The sequence below is a fragment of the Theropithecus gelada genome, chromosome 6, assembly GCF_003255815.1.
Source record: "Theropithecus gelada isolate Dixy chromosome 6, Tgel_1.0, whole genome shotgun sequence".
Lineage (NCBI taxonomy): Eukaryota > Metazoa > Chordata > Mammalia > Primates > Cercopithecidae > Theropithecus > Theropithecus gelada.
Window position 1 is genome coordinate 70,230,688 of NC_037673.1, and position 22,925 is coordinate 70,253,612.

The window sequence follows — 22,925 nt, forward strand, 5'->3', positions numbered from 1 at the left end:
TGCATATCCTTTGACCTAGCAATGCTATTCCTTAGTTTAATACTAAAGAAACTATTGCCCATGTGCACAAGGAGATAGATACAAAAATGTTCATAGCCACATTGTTTGTAACAGCACAACCTCAAAGCCCATCCACAGGAGAACACCCAATAAAGTGTGGTAAAATCATATGTTAGAACAATATACAAGATTGAAATGAATAGACTATACACATAGCAACATGGATAAAGTTCCAACAATGTTGAGCAACGTCATAAAATACAAACAGTATCGTTTCAGTTATGTAAAGTTCAAAACATGTAAACCTAAGTTCTTTAAGGATTTATGGTAAACTATAAGGAAAAGCAAACGAGGCCCGGTGCAGTGGCTCATGCTGGTAATCCTAGCACTTTGGGAGGCTGAGGCAGGCAGATCACCTGCGGTCAGGAGTTCGAGACCAGCCTGGTCAACATGATAAAACCTCATCTCTACTAAAAAATACAAAAAAAAAAAAATTAGCTTGGTGCGGTGGTACATGCCTGTAATCCCAGCTACCCAGGAGGCTGAGGCAGGAGAATCGCTGGAACCTGGGAGATAGAGGCTGCAGTGAGCTGAGATCGTGGCAGTAAGCTGAGATCGTGCCACTGCACTCCAGCCTAGGCCACAGAGCTAGACTCCGTCTCAACAACAACAGCAAAAAAGCAAATGAAAGAGAAATACTGAAATAATAGTTTGGGGGACAGGTAGATGATTAGTGGGAGAGAGAGATGAACACAAAATGGCACACAGCATTTACATTGTATTAGGTATTATAAGTAATTTAGAAATGATTGAAAGTATAGAGGAAGACATGAATAGGTTATAGGCAAATACTACATCATTTTATATCAGGGACTTGAGCATCTGCAGATTTTGGTATCCACAGGAGGTCCTGTAACCAATCCCCCAGAGAAGCTAAAGTATGACTATATTCTATTTAAGATGAGTGGTGCACACATTGGTGTTCATTTTATCATTCATTATACTTTACTTGTTCAATTAAGGCATTCCTTGCTTCAGTTGTTTCCTTCAGCAATTCAGGATCACTCATTTCCAAGAGGGGCTTTCTCTCAAAGTCTCTTCCATCATTTGAATTGCTATTCCAAAGAAGTTTTTCTTTCGTTACTACATCCACCACTCCTTTGAAAGTTTTGGCTTCACCAATTGGTAACTGTAAGTCAGAGTGAGATTAACATTATTAAATGATCACTCACTGAAAACTACATTGATGACAAGTCTTTTCTAATTATACCATTTTCCCCAAAATGTCTATTATCACCATTACTATAATCTGTGGCTATTTTTATTTATACTCCAACTTCTTAAAAAATGATTTGAGATAGCTTTGGAAATGTATGCATTGTCACAAAATAAATTCATGAGGAAACTGAGAAGAAGCTGATGCTATTAACCAATTTACCTGTAAAAGCAAAGGCTTTGCCTTTAACTTCTCTCTGATGCTTTCAACTGCATACTTAAAGCTATAGAAAGCAAAATAATTATAGTTAAAAACATGGTTAAAAATTATTTACCAAAGGTATCAAAAGAGGAAAGAAAACTCTTACAGGTTTTAAGAATGTTTTCTAAAATTTTAACCCACTTTATTCTCCTTAACGCTCACTATTTAACAGTTTTCCATAGGAAAATGTCTGGAATAAACTTTTATGTCAATTTCAGATATCAGAAATTACCCTAATCCAGCCACAGAGCTGTTTAGGATATTATTATTGTGAGCTTCATATAACTATATTTTGCAATTAAGATTAAATGAATTGATCAAGGTAACATGGATAATAAATTGTAGTTGGGATTCCAGTGCAAAATTTGTGATAAGCTACGGATTCTTTCTTCCGCTACTAGGTTTGCTACCATACAAAGCTACCAGCTTTCTTCCAAGAGCCTGCCTAGTCTTTGGCATTCTTCATATCGTATGCTATGCTATTCATTTCTATGCTAACACTGCAGCTGGCTACCTCTAGAACACATGCCATCTCTGGCACATGGGCTGATTTATATATACATGCAGGTCATTCCAGTCCCAGTGTTTTTTTCAGAACCAGCCTATTATCCAGTCATCTCCCTCCCCATTGCCAAAGGCACTGTCTGGCAATAAATAAGTACTTCCATCTACCACAAGGAACTCCAAGCAGAAAAGGGTCAGAACTTGAGGCTAGTACATTTTAAAGGTTCCTAGGCTGTTATTAATCAAGACAAGGTCCTTTAAACAAACAGCCTCAGAATTACTATAGAGAGGGAGAAAAACACAATGCATATTAATTACCGTGTAGTTTTAGGGGAGGTATAGTTTGTTTCATTTCTGCCATTCTCCTACCACAGGTCACAATCTCTCCCTATCACATTTGTTCTAGAATTTTTAATATTCTTGATTTTCTCCCTTTCATGTTTTCTCCAAATCTTTCAAATATTCTTGATTCTCTGAATTATGTTCTCAGAACAATGTATCCACCACTCTATGGTCTCTGACTATGGCCACTACATTTCAGCATTAACTCTCTTCTGCCCTACATGCAGGTCTTACAGCATCTACATTCTCTTCTTCCAGTTCTTTATTGAGAGTATCTTCCCCAGTAGCTAAGAAAATCAGAGAATAAGGAAGAACACCTTCAGTGCAGGAAACAATTCTCTATTCTCTATCTTTAGCAATGATGGGAAGTGCCATACCTTCAGCAATATAGGGACTATACTATACAGTTCTAAAGAGAATCAGTGGAATCATCAAGATGCCACTTTCATCCTAGAAATATGATTCAGTCTCTCTATACTAGAAACAGGATTCATCATCATCTATCAGCTATTAGTCCCAAATTGTTACATAACCTATGGATTAGCTGCTTTGAATTTTTTTATGGGAATAAACTGGGATTCCATGGAATATTTATATACTATAATACAATTAAAAAAAAAAACAGCTATTTCTAAATTTAAGCTATAGTTCATTAACAGTTCAAATTGTAGTTTCACTCTGATAAGCCAATGAAACACATTTTAAATACCTCGCTCCAGTTTTGTCCATCTTGTTTAAAAAACAGATTCGAGGTATATTGTGTTTATCAGCTTGCCTCCATACTGTGAGAGTCTGGGCCTAAAGCAAATATGAGGAAAAAAATACATACTGAACAAAAGTTACGATGTTACTAGACCTGGAATGAAGAGATCCAAAAATCTACTGTCAGATAAATTGGGCCCTATTCTAGCAGAGAATTAGTGCAACGATACTTATATTTCTAGGGTCACTCTTCAGCTATCAAGTTAACACAGCCGAGAACATGATGAAGTGTGAAGGGGAGTGTGCTTCAAACCACTTGAGAATACTCTGGGTGAACTAGGTGGCTACACAAAGAGAATTAACACCTAGGAGGTACTGAGAATCACAGAACGTGAACTTAACTGAGAATCAGGAGAGCTACTTTTTGTTTGGCTTCACTTTTCCTAGTAAATGTCATATGACACTTATTTAATGTCAGGTCTCTGATCTATGAAATAGGAATTTTGCCTTAATTATTTCAGATACTTGTTTTGAGGTAAAAGAAATATAGCAGTGTACTATAAAGAAGCCAGTTTATTTTTTAGGTAAAATTTATATACAATAAAATACAGATAGTAAGTGTATATATAGCTCAATGCGTTTTGAGAAAAGTATGTTTGTGTAATTATTACCCCAATTAGGACATAGAACACTATTATTCCTGAAATTTTTCTACTCCCTGTCTCCTATAAGCAACCTGTTCTGATTTCTGTCACCACAGCTTCAGTGTCTTACTCTTGAACCTCATATAAAATAACATGGCTTCTTTGGTTCAACATGTTTTTAACATTCATCCACATTGTTAGGTGTATCAGTTCTTTTTAATTATATAAATGTACCAGTTGGTTTTCCTATCCACCTGTGGATATGCACTTGGATTGTTTCTAGTTTGGAGCTCTTGTGAATTTAGCTGCTATAAACATTCTGAATCTGTCTTTGGTGGACAAATGTCTTCATTCTGTTGGATAAAGATATAGGAGGAGAACTGCTTAAGTATATTTAAACTTTATAAGAAAATTCCGCTGGGTGCGGTGGCTTATGCCTGTAATCGCAACACTGCGGGAGGCTGAGGCAGGTGGATCACTTGAGGTCAGGAGTTCAAGACCAGCCTGGCCACTCTGTCTCCACTAAAAATATAAAAATTAGCTAGGTGTGGTGGTGCACGCCTGTAGTCCCAGATACTTGGGAAGCTGAGGCACAAGAATCGCTTGAACCTGGGAGAGAGAAGTTACAGTGAGCCAAGATTGCACCACTGCATTCCAGCCTGGGTGACAAACAGTGAGACTCCTGTCTCAAAATAAATAAAATAAAATAAACAAACTTCCAAATAGTCTTCCAAAGAAGTTGCATTATTTTGCAGTTTTTTGTTTTTTTTTTGAGACAGGGTCTCACTCTGTTGCCCAGGCTGGAGTGCAGTCGTGCGATCAAGGCTCACTGCAGCCTCAACCTCCCCGGGCTCAAGCAATTCTTCCATCTCAGACTCCTGAGTAGTTGGAACTACAGGTGCACGCCACCACACCGAGCTAATATTTTTTTTTTTATTTTGTAGAGATGGGGTTTTGCCATGTTGCTCAGGCTGGTCTCTAACTCCTGGGCTCAAACAAATCCACCTGCCTCAGCCTCCCAAAGTGCTGGGATTACAGGTGTGAGCCACCATGCCTGGCCTCTATTTTGCAGTCTTATCAATAATGTGTAAATTTTCTAGTTGCTCCATATTCTCACCAACATTTGCTATCACTCTTTTTAATTATAAGCATTCTTTTGGGTATGAAATTGAATCTGTGATTTTAATTTGCATTTTCCTGATGACTAATGAGATTATGCATCTTTTCATGTGCTTACTAGTCATTCACATGTGTTCTTTTGTGAAGTGTCCATTCAGGTTTTTGTCCATTTTTTTCTGGGTTGTTATTATTGATTTATAGTTCTTCATATAGTCTGGATACATATCCATGGTTATAGATATGTACTGTAAATATTTCATTTATTTTCCAAGAATGATCATATTCTCTTATATAATCAATACTATTATTGCATTCGGGAAATTTAATATTTGTATAATATGTTTATCTAACATTACAAGTATTTTCTCATAGTCCATGCCTTGTGTTTTTAATTTTGTTTTAATGAACAGCTGTAATTTTGATAAAGTTCCAGGAATCGACTTTTGTTATTTATGTTTCGTGCTTCTTATGTCCTCTAAGAAATTTCTACCTACCCCAAGGCTGTAAAGATATTTTTCTTCTAGAAGCTATGTATACATAACTTAACACTGTGATACACTCCAAATTAATTTTTGTGTATGATGAGGTGTGTATGTGAGGGGTAGGGGGTGAATATAATAAATTTTCAAAGAACAAAAACATATTGCAAATCAAAACAAACAAAAAACTTCCACCATCCCACCTGCCAGCTAAAAGCGCATCCATTGTTTAAAACAAGTGCCGTCTCCTTCATGAATTCAGAAACTTCCTATTCAAGCACATTTCAATCTTGTAAGTAATGCAATCTGTTTGAATGATTAAGCGTCACATTTATCTAAAGTTATAACAACAGAAAGGTGGAACTATTAGGAAATAGTGACAGAAATAACAGTGTATAATCAATCTCACACCATAGTGTCTTCTGCCAGAATCCATGAAACTAAGGCAGGCTAATTTGTTAGCTCGAAAGTAAGGTAGAATCTCTGATCCTTCAAAGTTCTTGACACTAGTTTTCATATTTCTCCTTTTACCATGAAGTATCTGAGATCACATATAGATTACATCTCAATATTAAATTCTGATTTCCTTTTACCATTATTTTATTTATATGAACTTACCAAATAGATGGTTACGGTTAACTAAATTTGATATATTCTACTTTTTAAAAACTCATGCTGTTCTATTTCCCTTTACTCTGGCAATATTATTTACCTCTACACCAGCAGAAGCATCAAATATAGCCACTGCACCATCCAACACTCTTAGGCAGCGCTCAACCTCCAAGGTAAAGTCCACATGACCTAAGAAAAAGATAAGACGTATAATGCCTAAAATCTTTTTAACAAAACAAACAAAACCATCATATGATCCAGCAATCTCACATCTCACTCCTGGGGTGGGGGTGTGTGTGTGTATATCCAAAGGTATTGAAAGCAGAGTCTCAAAGAGCTATTTGCACACCCATATGCATAGCAGCACTGGGAGACAAAAGGTGGAAACAACCCAAATGTCCACTGATGTATGAATGAACAAAATGTGATATATACATACAATGGAATACTATACAGAATAAAAAAGAAGCTATTGTAGCACATTGTCACATGCTACAATATGGGAAAATTTGAAGGCTTTATGCTAGATGAGATAAGCCAATCACAAGAGGACAGATACTGTATGATTCCACTTACATGAGGCATCTAAGCTAGTCAAATTCATAGGTATACAAGGTAGACGGTGGTTAGCAAGGGTGAAGAGAGGGGGCAAAAGGGAACTGTTGTCCAATGAATAGAGTTTCATTTCTGCAAGATAAAAAAGTTCTGGACATCTGTTTCACAGCAATGTGATCATACTTAACACTACTAAACTGTGCACTTAAAAATGGTTAAGATGGTAAATTTTGTAACATGTTTTTTACACAATAAAAAGCAAAACAAAAACCCTATACAACAAAAAACTCCAAATGATGCAGCATCTCTGTATTACTGCAATAGTACCATACCTGGTGTATCAATTAGATTGACTCTATACCCCTTCCAATCAAACGTAACAGCAGCTGATTGAATAGTAATGCCTCTTTCTCGCTCTTGGGCCATGAAATCTGTCACAGTGTCTCCATCATCAACATCTAGCCAGGAAAAAGATGATAAAATTTAGTCTTAATAGCAAGTGTATTTTATTGGTGCTCGATATCTACCTGACACAGTTTAATCTGCCTTAAGAAAAATTTTTCCTAAAATATTTGGTTTAATAGAGCCTTTACTCTTTCAATAAGTAAATCCTCATGGTAGAAAAAGTTTTTCAGCTAGATTAGTAATTTTGCCATAAAAGTAATTTTTCACCAAGATGAAAATCTTTTAAGTTTACTGAACCATATACTTCATTTATTTCTTACATAGCTTAACTATCATTACCCCCTCTTTATCTGATGTCCGTCCCTCCTGATCCCTTGATAGGAGGCAGAGTGGTACAGTGAAAGAATACAGTCATAGCTTTAAATCCCAACTTTACCACTTAGCACTCTATGATCTTGAGGCAAACTACTTAACCTAGTTTGTAAAATAAGGCTAATAAAGTCATCCTTGCTGGGTTGTTATAAGGATGAAATGAGACAATATATATAAAATACCTAGTCTAGTAGATGATAAATGATAGCCACATGGAATGAGATAGAGAAAAAAATTCATCCAATATTAAATTATCCTTTACAAACCCATCTCATTACTAAATTTTCCAAAGAAAAGGGATTTATTTGTACAAGTGCAAGTAGTCTCATACAACTTCTACAGTATAAAGTCACAAAAAAATTACCCTGAACTTTATCCAAAAAGTTCACTGAAATTAATTCTGCAGCAAAATTCTGTAGTTGAATTACGTATATTATTCTAATTAAATTTATAGACAGTAAAAGAAATAAAAAAGTTGTTCTTTACCATTATCATGGCCTTATACTATCATTTATTTCAGCATTAAACCCCTAAAATGGTAGCTAGTTGCTCCATGTATATGTGTGTGTGTGCATGTATGTATTAATATGTATACACACACATAATGTAAACACCAGAGGAGGAAATAGCAAGAAAAATGTATTTGACAGAAACTCAAATATAACTCTATGTTAATATCTATAATTGTATTACTGTCAGTTATTCCCAACATCACTGCCAAAGAAAATAATATCATTAAGGATACAAAGACCAAATAACTGTAAGTTCTAAATGAGACAGTAAGTTTTAAAAACACTTACACAGTACTAAGATTTTTCACAATTATAAAGATCTTTATTTCACATTATCTTTATGATTATTCATATGACTAATGAAGTCAACCTTAGGTCAGCAAGTTCTACAACCTGGATAGTTTTTAGGCTATGATCTGAACTAGAAAAGAACTTCAAAAGATAGCCGTACAAAAACACATGGACAATCACTGCAGTCTGGCTCTCAGGAAGCCCCATCCTTAGGGTAAGCGGGAGAGCCCCACATCAAGGGAGCACCCCGTGAAACAAAAGAATCTGAATAGTAGCCCTTAAGTGCCAGATCTTCACTCTGACATAGTCTACCCAAATGAGAAGGAATTAGAAAAACAATTCTCATAACATAACAAAACAAGGTTCTTTAATCCCCCGCAAAAAAAATCACACTAGCTCACTAGCAATGAATCCAAACCAAGACAAAATCTAAACTGCCAGAAAAGAGTTCAGAAGGTCAATTACTAAGCTACTCAAGGAGGCACCAGAGAAAGGTGAATACCAACTTAAAAAAATTGTTGGCCGGGCGCGGTGGCTCAAGCCTGTAATCCCAGCACTTTGGGAGGCCGAGACGGGCGGATCACGAGGTCAGGAGATCGAGGCCACCCTGGCTAACACGGTGAAACCCCGTCTCTACTAAAAAATACAAAAAACTAGCCGGGCGAGGTGGTGGGCGCCTGTAGTCCCAGCTACTTGGGAGGCTGAGGCAGGAGAATGGCGTAAACGCAGGAGGCGGAGCTTGCAGTGAGCTGAGATCCGGCCACTGCACTCCAGCCTGGGCGACAGAGCGAGACTCCGTCTCAAAAAAAAAAAAAATTGTTTAAATATTACAGGATATGAATGGAAAAATCTCCAGAGAAATAGCCAGCATAAATAAACAATCACAACTTCTGGAAATGAAGGATACACTTAGACAAATGCAAAATACACTGGAAAGTCTCAGCAATAGAATTAAGAAAGTAGAAGAAACAACTTCAAAGGCCAGGTGCGGTGGCTTACGCCTGTAATGCCAGCACTTTGGGAGGCCAAGGCAGGCAGATCACGTGTGGTCAGGAGTTCAAGACCCGCCTGGCCAACATGGTGAAATCCTGTCTCTACAAAGATACAAAAATTAGTCAAGCATGATGGTGGGTGCCTATAATCCCAGCTACTCGAGAGGCTGAGGCAGGAGAATTGCTTGAACCCGGAAGGTGGAGGTTGCAGTGAGCTAAGATTGTACCACTGCAGTTTAGCCTGTGTGACAGAGCAAGACTCCATCTCAAAAAAAGAAGAAACAATTTCAGAGTTCAAAGACAAGGCTTTTGAATTAACCCAACCTGACAAAGAAAAAAGAATTTTTAAAAAATGAACAAAGCCTCTAAGAAGTTTGGGAGTATGTGAAACGACCAAACCTAAGAATAACTGGTGCTTCCAAGAAAGAAGAGAAATCTAAAAGTTTGGAAAATGTATTTGAGTAAATAATCAAGGCAAACCTCCCTGGCCTTGCTAGAGATCTAGACATCCGAATACCAGAAGCTCAAAGAACACCTAGGAAATTCATCACAAAAAGACCATCGTTTAGGCACACAGTCATCAGGTTACCTAAAGTCAAGACAGGAAACAATTTTAAGAGCTGTAGGGAAAAAGCATCAGGTAACCTATAAAGAAAAACCTATCAGATTAACAGCAGATTTCTTAGCAGAAATCCTACCAGCTAGTAGGAATTGGGGTCCTATCTTAGCCTCCTTAAACAAAACAATTACCAGCCAAGAATTTTGTATCCAGAGAAACTAAGTTTCATAAATGAAGGAAAGATACAGTCTTTTTCAGACAACCAAATGCTGAGAGAATTCACCACTAGCAAGCCAGCACTACAAGAACTACTAAGAGGAGCTCTAAATCCTGAAACAAATCCTCGAAATACACCAAAATAGAACCTCCTTAAAGCATAAATCTCACAGGACCTATAAAAAAAAGAAGGTATTCAGGCAACAAATAGTGACAATAGTAACCTCACATCTCAATACTAACATTGTGACCTAAACATTCCACTTAAAAGACAAAGAATGGCAGAAGGGATAAGAGTTCACCAAGTATCTGCTGTCTTCAAGAGACTCACCTAATACATAAAGACTCACATAAACTTAGGTAAAGGGGGGAAAAAGATATTCCATGCTAATGGACACCAAAAGTGAGCAGGAATAACTGTTCTTATATCAGACAAAACAAACTTTAAAGCAGCAGCAGTTAAAAAAGACAAAGAGCGATATTATACAATGATAAAAAGACTAGTCCAACAGGAAAATACCACAATCCTAAATATATATGCACATAAAAACATTGCAGTTCCCAAATTTATAAAATAATTACTACTAGACCTAAGAAATGAGACAGACAGCAACACAGTAATAGTGGGGGACTTTAATACTCTACTAACAGCACTAGACAGGTCATCAAGACAAAAAGTCAACAAAGAAACAATGGACTGGCCAGGCGCAGTGGCTCATGCGTGTCATCTCAGCACTTTGGGAGGCTGAGGCACGTGGATTACCCGGGTCAGGAGTTCAAGAGCAGCCTGGCCAACACAGTGAAACCCTGTGTCTACTAAAACATACAAAAATTAGCCAGGCATGATGGTGGGTGCCTATAATCCCAGCTACTTGGGAGGCTGAGGTAGGGGAATCGCTTGAACTCGGGAGGTGGAGGTTGCAGTGAGCTGAGATCGCACCATTTCACTCCAAGCTGGATGACACAGCCAGACTCCATCTCAAAAACAAAAAAAGAAACAATGGACTTAAACTATATCCTAGAACAAACAGACTTAACAAATATTTATAGAACATTCTTCCCAACAACTGAAGAATATATATTCTATTCATCAGCATGTAGAACATTCTCCAAGATAGACCACATGACGGGCTACAAAATAAGTCTCAATAAATTTAAGAAAATCAAAATTATATCAAGTACTCCCCCAGATCATAGTGGAATAAAACTGGAAATCAACTCCAAAAAGAACCCTCAAAACCATGGAAATACATGGAAATTAAATAACCTGCTCCCAAATGATCACTGGGTCAACAATGAAATCAAAATGGAAATTAAAAAATTATTTGAACTAAACAATAATAGTGACGCAACCTATCAAAACCTCTAGGGTACAGCAAAGGTGGAGCTAAGAGAAAAGTTCATTGCATTAAATGCCTACATCAAAAAGTCTGAAAGCACAGACAGACATTCTAAGGTCAAACCTCAAGGAACTAGAGAAACAATAACAAACCAAACCCAAACCCAGCAGAATTGAAATAACCAAGATTAGCACAGAACTAAACAAAATTAAAACAAACAAAAAATACAAAAGTGAAACGAAAAGCTGGTTGTTTGAAAAGATAAATAAAATTGATAGACAGTGAGATTAATCAAGAACAGAAAATATCCGAATAAGTTCAATTAGAAACAAAACAGGGGATATTACAACTGATACCACAGAAATACAAAAGATCATTCAAAGCTACTATGAACACCTTTACACACATAAACTAGAAAACCTAGAGGAGATGGATAAATTCCTGGAAATATACAATCCTCCCAGATTAAACCAGGAAGAAATAGAAACTCTGAACAGACCAGTAACAGTGAGAAGGAAATGGTAATTAACAAGTTGCCAACAAAAAAAGTCTAGGACCAGATGGATTTGCAGCTGAATTCTATCACACATTCAAAGAATTGGCACCAATTCTATTGATGCTATTCCACAGATAAAGAGGGAATCCTCCCTAAATCATTCTAAGAAGCCAGCATCACCCTAATACCAAAAGCAGGAAAAGACACAACAAAAAAAGGAAAACTACAGACCAATATCCCTGATGAACACAGAAGCAAACATACTCAACAAAATGCTAGCTAACTGAATCCAACAGCATACCAAAAAGATGATCCACCATGATCAAGTAGGTTTCATACCAGGAATGCAGGGATAGTTTAACATCTGCAAGTCAATAAATGTGATACACCATATAAACAGAATTAAAAACAAAAATCACATGATCATCTCAATAGACTCAGAAAAAGCATTTGACAAAATCCAGCATCCCTCTATGAGTAAAACTCTCCGCAAAATTGGCACAGAAGGGACATCATACTTTAAGGTAACGAAAGCCATCTACGACAAACCCACAGCCAACATTACACTGAATAGGGAAAAGTTGAAAGCATTCCCCCTGAGAACTGGAACAAGGCAAGAAGGCCCACTTTCACCACTTCTGTTCAACATAGTACTGGAAGGCCTAGCCAGAGCAATCATGCAAGAGAAAGAAATAAAGGGCATCCAAATAGGTAAACAGGAAGTGAAACTGTCACTGTTTGCTGATGATATGAACGTATACCTAGAAAACCCTAAAGACTCATTCAAAAAGCTCCTAGAACTGGTAAATAAATTCAGCAAAGTTTCAGGATACAAAATTAACGTACACAAATCAGTAGCCTTGCTATATACCAAGAGCAACCAAGCTGAGAGTCAAATCAACAACTTAACCCCTTTTACAATAGCTGCAAAAAAATAAAAATAAAATACTTAGGAATATACTTAACAAAGGAGATAAAAGTCCTCTACAAGGAAAACTACAAAATACTGTTGCAAGAAATCATAGATGACACACACAAATAGAAACACATCCCATGCTCACGGATGGGTACAATCAATATTGTGAAAATGACCATACTACCAAAAGAAATCTACAAATTCAATGCAATTCCCATCGAAATACCACCATTTTTCACAGAAGTAGAAAAAAAAATCCTAAAATTCATATGGAACCAAAAGAGTCTGCATAGCTAATGCAAGACTAAGCAAAAAGAACAAATCTGGAGGCATCACATTACCAAACTTCAAACTATACTACAAGGCCATAGTCACCAAAACAGCATGGTACTGGCATAAAAACAGGCACATAGGGCCAGGCATGGTAGCTCACACCTATAATCCCAGCACTTTGGGAGGCCGAGGCGGGCAGATCACTTGAGGTCAGGAGTTTGAGACCAGCCTGGCCAACATGGTGAAACCCCATCTCTACTAAAAATAAAATTCAAAAAAATAGCTGGGCATGGTGGTGGGCACCCATAGTCCCAGCTACTTCGGAGGCTGAGGCAGGAGAATTGCTTGAGCCCAGGAGGCAGAGGCTACAGTGAACTGAGACTGCACCACTGCACTCCACCCTGGGCAACAGAGCGAGATTCCGTCTAAAAAAGTAAAAATGGCACACAGTCCAATAAAATAGAATAGAGAACCCAGAAGTAAAGCCAAATACTTACAGCCAATTGATCTTCAACAAAGCAAGCAAAAACATATAGTGGGGAAAGGACACCCTATTCAACAAATTGTGCTGGCATAATTGGCAAGCCACACGTAGAAGAATGAAACTGGATCCTCATCTCTCACCTTATACAAAAATCAACTCAAGATGGATCAAAGACTTAAATCTAAGACCTGAAACCATAAAAATTCTAGAAAAGATCATTGGAAAAACCCTTCTAGACATTGGCTTAGGCAAAGACTTCATGACCAAGAACCCAAAAGCAAATGCAACAAAAACAAAGGTAAGTAGACAGGACTTAACTAAACTAAAAAGCTTCCACACAGCAAAAGAAATATGTATATGTTACCTGGATGGAATTGGAGGCCACTATTCTTAGTAACTCAGGAATGGAAAACCAACATCATTTGTTCTCACTCATAAGTGGGAGCTAAGCTATGAGGATGCAAAGGCATTAGCATGATACAATGAACTTTGGGGACTCAGGGGAAAGGGCGGGAGGGGAGTGAGGGATAAAAGACTACACATTAGGTACAGTGTACACTACTTGGGTAACGGGTGCACCAAAATATCAGAAACCGCCACTAAAGAACTTATTCATGTAACCAACCACCTGTTCTCCAGAAGCCAATTGAAATAAAAAATAAAATAAGCCTTAGGGGAGAAAATTGTTAACCTAGTTGCTTTTTAGAATATGAAGTCTAAGATTCTTTATCTTTAATTATAAATATAATAAACCAGTTATGATAAGGACATAAACTTAAGGGCAATCACAGAGAAAATGTGTGTATATAAAAAAGAGAGAGAACATTCTATGTGGGTTCTATTTTTATATATTCAGTTTCTTGACATCATAAGATTGTGTACATGTCTAGTTTATCTTACTATGAGAGCAAGGTCTTGATATTCTCCTTTTTAACTATAAATAAGTTATTGCCATGACTTTTGTAGGTGATTTTTCAGCTTAGTGACTATAATTACTGTAAAGCTTGATTTCCTTCTCGTTATAGTAAACTGCAATAGTTTGAAGTAAATAAATAAAAACACATGGAATATTATTCAGCCTTATAAAAGGAATCTTCACTTGAGCCCAGTTTGAGACTAGCCTGAGCAACATACTGAGGCCCTGTCTCTACCAAAAATACAAAAGTTAGCCAAGTGTGGTAGCACCTGCCTGTAGTCCCAGCTACTCAGGAGGCTGAGGCAGGAGGATCTCTTGTGCCCAAGAGTTCAAGGCTGCAGTGAGCTGTGACTGGGCCACTGCACTCCAGCCTGGGCAACAGAGCAAGATCCTGTCTCTAAAAAAAAAATTAAAAAATTAAAAAGGAATCTTGACACATGCTACAACATGGATGAACCCTGAGGACATTGTGCTATGTGAAATAAATCTGTCATAGAAAGACAAATACTTATGATTCCACTTATATGAGGTACCTAGAGTAGTCAAAGTCAGGAAGAAAAAGTAGAAGGGTAGTTGCAAGGGACTGGGGAGAGGGGAAAATGGGAGTTGTTTAATGGGTATAGAATTTCAATTTTGTAACATGAAAACATTTTGAAGACTGGTTGCACAATAATGTGAATATATTTAACACTACTGAACTGTACACTTAGAAATAGTTAAGATGGTAAATTTTATGTTTTTTTAACCACAATTAAAAAAACAAAAGATAACTAGGTTAAGGATTAACAAAATCCTCTCCTCTTTGACATGAGAATTTAACTTCTGGTTACCTTTTTTGGTTCTTTTCTTCTAGAAACCAGATAACAGAGGTATGTCAACTACATTCCTAGGCAATATATCTTATGGGAAAAATAACTTCTGATTGGTAAACTAAATCTGAATTGCGAAGAACTACAAATGAATTATATATATAAGTACCTTATGGAGATACAGAACTCTGTGCTTCCCTGGCTATGGCATGTACCTTATGTGGCACCTGGAAGCTATGCCTATGAAGTTATAGCAAGAGATACTCATTCCTATAGGGCATGAATCTTCTAAGCTAGGGTGGCTCCTGTGAATCTTGTCACCTTGCACCTAATCTGTTACTCTGGGGCAGCCAAAGAAGATAGCTCCCAGGTAGCTACAGGGACTGCTATAAGGACTCTTCTAGAAAGAAACACCTAATGCTGCTCTGTTGGCAACCTATGGTTCCTGTCCTGTTGCATTCTGAGTAGATAAGTGTCAAATGGGGCCTATGATAGTCTTATAAGTCTGAATATTTAGTTGAATCTAAGAAGACCCTTTGGTGGATATTGCAACTACCTTATCTTTAAGTTGTGGTTTAGACATCAGTAGCTCTATGCCATATTCAAGGTGTGTAGGTTGACTTCTTAATCAAAATATTTTCCAATGATGCTTTTGCTAATGGGGAGTGGGAAGAGGAGGAATCCATTCTAACCTCCCAGTGATCTTGTATATCCAGAATAGTACAGTATTCTTTCTGTGGTGGTAGTTTTGCCTGCATCAATATGAGCCATAATTCCAATATTACGGATTCTGTTTAAAAGGAAAAAATAAGGTAGACATTACTAAAATTGTAAAACCAAAGTATATATGCTGTTCAAATTTCAAAGCTGGTATTTCTATAATTTACAAAACTGTAAAAACTAGAAAAATGGAAAACATTTAGAGTATATCCACATTACTCTGACAACATAGCTAAGTAACAAAAGGGCTAACTACAACCTACAATTCTGAGACTATCTTATATTCATTCTATGAAAAGTGTGCTGTTGTTACATTAAAAAATTTTAGCATTAAATTGAGAAAAATAGCTAAAATACATTATCAACATCTATTTAAAATTGGCTAGGGCAGAAAGTCATAAAAATTACAGCATTCACTCTTGTCCATCAGAGAAAAACTGCAAATTTTCGTGACAGTCTATGGAAAAGTGTGATATCAATGATAGTACTTACTTAGCTATGGGAGGATTGATGATGGAATGAAGGGATTTGATATCATTTCCTATTAAGCCTAATGAAAAGAAAGTTAAAATTGAACTGTTATATTTATGAAATTTTCCTTTAATTTATAAATGAAAGACTTTAAAATAACTTTAAGCAAATACTGTAATTCCAAATGAAGTAAAGTAAAATTCAAGCTAAATAAATCTAAAATAAACTAAAATTTATTTCCTTGCAATGTATAAGGAAAGCTATGGATGACAATACAACAAGGTAAAAGTTTTAAACATCAAGTTCTAGATCATATCCTTAGAAAAATACAGATTCACCCCAATCTCTGCCACCTACTTCACTTCCATTTACAAAACTATAGAATTAGAATAAATGCTCACAATAATAATCTTAAGGCACTGATCCTGAATCAAAGAAAAATTTTTAAATGCACAGTCCTATAAACCTGCCTTTTCCAGGGTTCGAAGAGCTAAGAGTGATCCTTATGTCAGTTGATAATGAATTATTATACAATGTGGAACTTGCCTTCCTCAGCAATCCCAGGACACAATACCTTTAAAGACAGCCTGGGAGGTTTCACTGAATAGAAGCTGTAATAATTTAATACTTTTGAAAGGCCAAGCAGTATTTCTTAAATTAAAAAGTCCATATGGCTTATTCTATGCTTAACATATAGTTTACTAATATTAAGAACTAATTCTAAAGAAACAAGGCAGTTATATTCATAAATTTAATTAAAACCCTCCTGTTATTTAAACCATTTCTCCCATGTTTCTATGATACAAAAATGAGAATTTTATATTATTTTTGAAACTTCATAGTGGTTTGAAGATCAAAAGATAATCTATACTACTACAGTCAAATTCACATGAGCAAAATAGAGACCTAGATACACACCAACAATGTAGCCCATTAAATTAATCCTCCCTTGTAAGTCAACAGCCAATCAGTATTTTTATTCTATTATTCTCACTTGACAAAGACAGTAATGAGAACAGCAACAGAATTAAACTAATTTCACAGAGTCTACCATACACTTGCTTGTTTCAAACACAGAAAGGACATTCAAAAGTAAGTCAACTCCTCCACCTTCCAGCTTTTGATGCCATGTATCTAACCTAAACAATCCCAAATACTTAACCAAACTACTTATAACAATCCTCAAAATAAATTATTCTAGTAAATCTCTCTTGACAGAAAACACTTGCATAAAAAAAAGGAATAAACTAGAAAAAAATTTTTCATAAGACTACTCTACAAGTACATTCACATGTTAAAACTTCCAAACTAGCTACTAAAGCCACCATCCTTTCCTTTGCTCAGCTCATCCGCATGTTCCTCAGATGAGGAGCACAACTCTACTAGTATTTCCTTCTGGCACCTATCCGAACATTCCCACCCCTAATACTCTCTAGGAAATAGCCAAGAAGTAAAAAATGGTTTCAGAACCCTAATAAGAGAGATTCTTGCAAACAAGAGAGAGAAAAGAGATAAAGCGAACAGCTTAGATAAAATTAGAAGAATCTAAAATTTGTACCTGGTAGGGAACTGTAATTTCTTCCAAGCGGCACATGTGGCTTTAACCTTTTTAAACTTGCTCTTACTTTATAGCAGCATATATTCTAGTAAAGAGAAAAAGAAATGACATTAATTTTATTTTAGCATCACTTACTACAGTTTTAACATTGTAATTGTGCTTTGTCAGAAGACAAACTATTTTGTATAGCTTTAAAGTAGTCCTAATTTATTAACTCCAATTCTTTTAAAAAGTGACAACCCAAATATATCCTAGGGGAAAGAATAAGGATAAAATTAATACTGATTTGCTATTTTGGGCTGACCTTAAAACAATGGTTCTCCTCAACCTGCAGCATTAGCATGGGCTGAGGGCTTGTTTGAAACACATGCTTAGGCTCCACTCCAGACAAGAGAATCAGAAACTCTTGGGGATGCAGCCAATCTGTTTAAACCAGCTCTCCAGGTGATTCTGATAGCTATAGTTTGAGAACCACAACCCCAAAGTTCCAAAAGTCAGAAGCTGAGCGAGTCAGAAAGGTTAAATAAGGTATCTCACCCAGGATACACCTTGGTTTTCCTCTGCATCTGCTGAAAGGTCTGTGCGGGGCAATGAGCTCTAAAACCATTAGTTGTTTTCAGGATTTATTATAGTAGTTACACATTAGAATCATCTGGAAAGCTTCTTGAAGACACAGGGGTGGGGAGAGAAGAGAAGAACTGGAGGAGCTGGGCAGCGGCATTTTAAAAGGTTCCCAGGTTGTCTCCAATGTAGCATTCAACTGAGAATTACTAAGTTAGAGCAAGTCTGCTTAAGGCCAAGCCTACCTCCCCCATCTTAGCTGCTTACCTAACCTTCTCGTGTTCTCATGTAGAGGCTGAATATTCTCCACCTCAGTTTATGCCCAGACCACTAGATACACATTTAATAGCTGCCAATATAGTTGGAATTGTTAGTGTATGTAATGATTTAGGGCCATCACAATCTGCTTTTTGTTTCATGAACTGCGTATCTGTGCTATCTATATAATTTCTAGGTTAGTTACCAAGTTTCTGGAAATAATATGCTACTATCCTTAGAAAATATTTCCACTGCATAATGACCAGGATAAGACCCAGTGTCTATCACAGAGTGCATAGTCTGAAAGTGTCAGCAATCAAAGCACTAAAGAAAAACTGGGTAACTCCTTGTGCCACTTAATGAGATCACAAATGGAATATAGAAATATATCTTCTTCAAAAGGCTGCTCAGGTGATTTTAAAGTAGCAAAAAAAAAACAAACAAACAAAACAGTAGACAAATGGTAAGGCTTCTTAGGGTTACAGGTTCTCCACTACAGCAGTCATACCCTATCCACAGGGGGTATATTCCAAGACCCCCAGTGGATGCCTGAAACCTCCGATAGTACTGAACCTAATTACTGTCCATCAGAACATGTTTCTGTTCATGTCTTCTGCCCACAAATTGAATAGCTTTTCCATCTTAACTAACCTCTTATCATGTTATGTGACCATAACTTTTGCAGTTTGAAGTACAACAGTAAAACTAGCAAAAATGTCTTTTTCTTCACAATTTCACGGATAGAAGATTCATTCCTATCATAGATCTTAGCAACCTCAGCATATGACTTTTTTTTTTCCTTATTAAGCCAAGAATTTTCACCTTTTCACTTAAAGGGAACACTTTATGGCTTCTCTTTGGCATATCCAAATTGCCAGCATCACTACTCTTGTGCTCTGGGACCATGATTAAGTAAAATAAAGGTTACTTGAACACTAGCATGGCAATACCACAATCTGATAACCCAGATGACTACTGACTCATGGGTGGGGAGTGTATACAGTATGGATATGCTGGGCAAAGGGATGACTCACCTCCCAGGTGGGATTAAGTGAGATGTCATGAGATTTCATCACAATACTCAGAATGGCACACAATTTAAAACTTATGAATTATTTCTGGAATTTTCCATTTAATTTTCAGACCACAGTTGACTTTGACCAACTGAAACAGCTAATAGCAAAACCATGAATAAGGGGAAACTATTGTACTCCCTGTTAAGTCACTGAAGATAAAAAGAAATAACCCAAGCAACCTTTAAAGTAATCTTTCACTTAGCACTAGATAAAAGGGGTATTATTACGTTTGAGGTTTAATATCTCTGAAGTATACTGAAGACGCGATAGTTCATAAAATAATTTATAGTGTTTCGGAGAGGATTCAGGAGTCAGACCAGAGCTTAAAGACTAAAACAATGTTCCTGGGACAAATATCAGACTGCCCAAGAAGTTGGCTTCCAACAGCTCTGCAGAAGACAGCCAAAAGTAGTTTTATCAACCATCGTACAATTATGTTATACTTCGATATTAAGAGAAACTTTATTTCATAAAAGTCTTAATCTATGGATACTTAACATTACAAAGCACATTTTCTGTTAAAGATGTACATTAAGTGATGACATTCTTAGATATAAAACTGTACCCTCCTTCAAAAACAATTGGCATTTTAGTACTCCATGAGACCAGCATTTAGCTACAGCTGTTCTTTTACTTTTAAATTAAGGTAATTTCCTCTCATATTTCTTAATAAATTAAGGTAATTACTTTCAAATTAGTTTGGCTTGAAGATTTCCAAAGGTTATGACTCAACTAAGTCTGGAATCAACAGCTGATGAGATATACTGGGCATTTTAGGCAGTAAAGTAGCTGAGGTTGTTAAAGGACATTTAATTTTATAAGAAATGCTTACATTAATATGCACACTGGATATTGTCTGATGACTCACTGCACATATCCTCAAGTTGCTCAACATTTTGATCCTCCAAACTGTTATTGTCTGAAAAAATAAATATACAAAATTATAAAACTAAAGTTATGTATTACATGTCAGCAAGGCATATGTAAGTTAGACATATGTAAGGTAAAATCTATTACTTTTAAAAAGTTGGAACGATATTTTTAGCTACCAAAAATACAATGCATCATTCAGAAAATGAAATTCTGATTAAATATGAGAAATATGGTTCTTAGGCTTAAAACGTCCCTTTTTGTTAATGTAATGTTTAAAGAAAGACATGGAGATACATTAGAAATCAACTTATTGAAATTACAAAACACTGTATCAACCAAAATGCATTGTTACGTAAATGAATAGAATTAAGTATAAAAACTAAGAATCCACACTTGGTAATTTCTAATTGGCAGTAAAATTTACTGGTTCATTTGTATATTCTGATTTTCCTACCATACCATGTAAAAACTGAATCATGTAAAAAATATATAAAAGTCCTCTTCCTCTCTGATTATAAAAACTAAGCATCTTTAATTTAAAAACATTTGCTAAATATTCACTACGTTTCAAGTACAATATCAAAGCTATTAGAAATCTAAGGATGCAGCTGAGACTGGGGGTGCTGGGGAGACAAACAGATCACGTTAAACCGAGCTTGTCCAACCCATGGTCTGCAGGCCACATGCGGCCCACGATAGCTTTATATGCAGCCCAACACAAATTTGTAAACTTTCTTAAAATATTGTGAGATTTTTTTTCTTGCGATGTTTTTTTAGCTCATCAGCTATTGTTAGTTACCATTAGTGTATTTTATGTGTGGCCCAAGACAATTCTTCTTCCGGTGTGGCCCAGGGAAACCAAAAGATTAGACACACTTGTGTTAAACCAGTGTGATCCATGTTATTAAGATATGTCAAAACTCATTACTACTCCTGTCTGTTCTTTTCTGGATTTTAGCGAAGAAACATTCACTACTCTTATTTAGAAAGTCATCTAATACTTTCATTTGATTTCCTAAACATATTTGAATCTGTTTCCTTTTTTTTTTTTTTTTTGAGACAGGGTCACCCAGGTGGGAATGCAGTGGCTCGATCTCAGCTCCCTGCAACCTCTGCCTCTTGGGTTCAAGCGATTCTCCTGTCTCAGCCTCCCGAGTAGCTGGAACTACAGGCATGTGCCACCACGCCTGGCTAAATTTTGTATTTTTAGTAGAGACGGGGTTTCGCCATATTGACCAGACTGGTCATGAACTCCTGACCTCAAGTGATCTGCCCGCCTCAGCCTCCCAAAGTGCTGGGATTACAGGCGTGAGCCACCATGCCCGGCCTTGAATCCATTCCCTCTTCATGGGTAATGCCAAAGTTCAGGGCCTCATAGTCTCTACAGTTACGACTGTAATAGACATTTTCCTCTTCTTACTTTAACTCAGTGGTTGTCAATAAAAAGATAATTTGCATAACCCAGCCCTCCCCCGCCCAAGCCTATTCCTTCCCATTTATTCAAAAAGAATTTACTACGTGTCTGTCTACCCACTGCTTTCTAGATATTAGCGTTACTGCAGTGAACAAAAGACAACAATCTCTGCCCTCATACTGCCTCTATCCTAGTCAGGGGATAGAGACAACAAACAAAAGTAACAAATACAATACATAGTCTCTCCTATGATGATAGGTGCTGTGGAGAAGAATTAAGCAGGAAAGAAGAATTGGGACAGTTAGAACTGAAGTAGAGATCAAGGAAGGCCTCATTCAAATAGTGACATTTAAGCAAAGACCTGAAGTAGATGAGGGAGGAAATTCGGGGGTTGGGGGGGGCGGCGGGGAGGGGTGCATTACAGGCAAAGAGATTATATAACGTACTGTACCTAAAATATACAAATGCTAGTTATTATTTCTGGTTTTAAAGAGAATGATGATATCACCTTAGAAAATGGAGCCTTAAAAACTGCTTCAAAGGCCGGGCTCGGTGGCTCATGCCTGTAATTCCACCACTTTGGGAGGCCGAGGCGGGTGGATCACCTGAAGTCAGGAGTTTGAAACCAGCCCGGCCAACATGGTGAAACCCCGTCTCTACTAAAAATACAAAAAAATTAGCCGGGTGTGGTGGTGGGCGTCTATAATCCCAGCTACTTGGGAGGCTGAACCAGGAGAATCGCTTGAACCCGGGAGGCAGAGGTTGCAGGGAGATGACATGGCGCCATTGCACTCCCGCCTGGGCGACAAGAGCGGAACTCCGTCTCAAAATAAAACAAAACAAAAACTGCCTCAAAGCCGGGCGCTGTGGCTCGCGCCTGTAATCCCAACACTTTCGGAGGCCGAGGCGGGTGGATAGCTTGTACCCAGGAGTTCGAGACCAGCCTGGGCAACATAGTGAAACCTCGTCTCTACAAAAA

The 22,925-nt window shown here is 37.1% G+C and overlaps 1 protein-coding gene across 3 annotated transcripts in view; it reads right to left on the reverse strand.

The window, feature by feature from the left end:
- The window catches only part of GFM2 (G elongation factor mitochondrial 2), a 48,084-nt gene that overhangs the window by 23,940 nt on the left and 1,219 nt on the right, over positions 1-22,925 (reverse strand). For 2 of the 3 annotated variants that reach the window (XM_025389122.1, XM_025389121.1), the window contains exons 2-10: positions 20,492-20,578; positions 17,765-17,849; positions 16,228-16,285; positions 15,708-15,805; positions 6,767-6,892; positions 5,980-6,068; positions 3,033-3,121; positions 1,439-1,499; positions 1,010-1,189 (exon numbers count right to left, since the gene is read on the reverse strand). In XM_025389122.1, coding sequence (XP_025244907.1) covers positions 1,010-1,189; positions 1,439-1,499; positions 3,033-3,121; positions 5,980-6,068; positions 6,767-6,892; positions 15,708-15,805; positions 16,228-16,285; positions 17,765-17,849; positions 20,492-20,554 — 849 coding nt within the window. In that variant the 5' untranslated portion in view covers positions 20,555-20,578. Of the gene's footprint in view, positions 1-1,009; positions 1,190-1,438; positions 1,500-3,032; positions 3,122-5,979; positions 6,069-6,766; positions 6,893-15,707; positions 15,806-16,227; positions 16,286-17,764; positions 17,850-20,491; positions 20,579-21,809; positions 21,926-22,925 lie in introns of all 3 variants that reach the window. The other variant, XM_025389120.1, reaches the window with a different exon arrangement.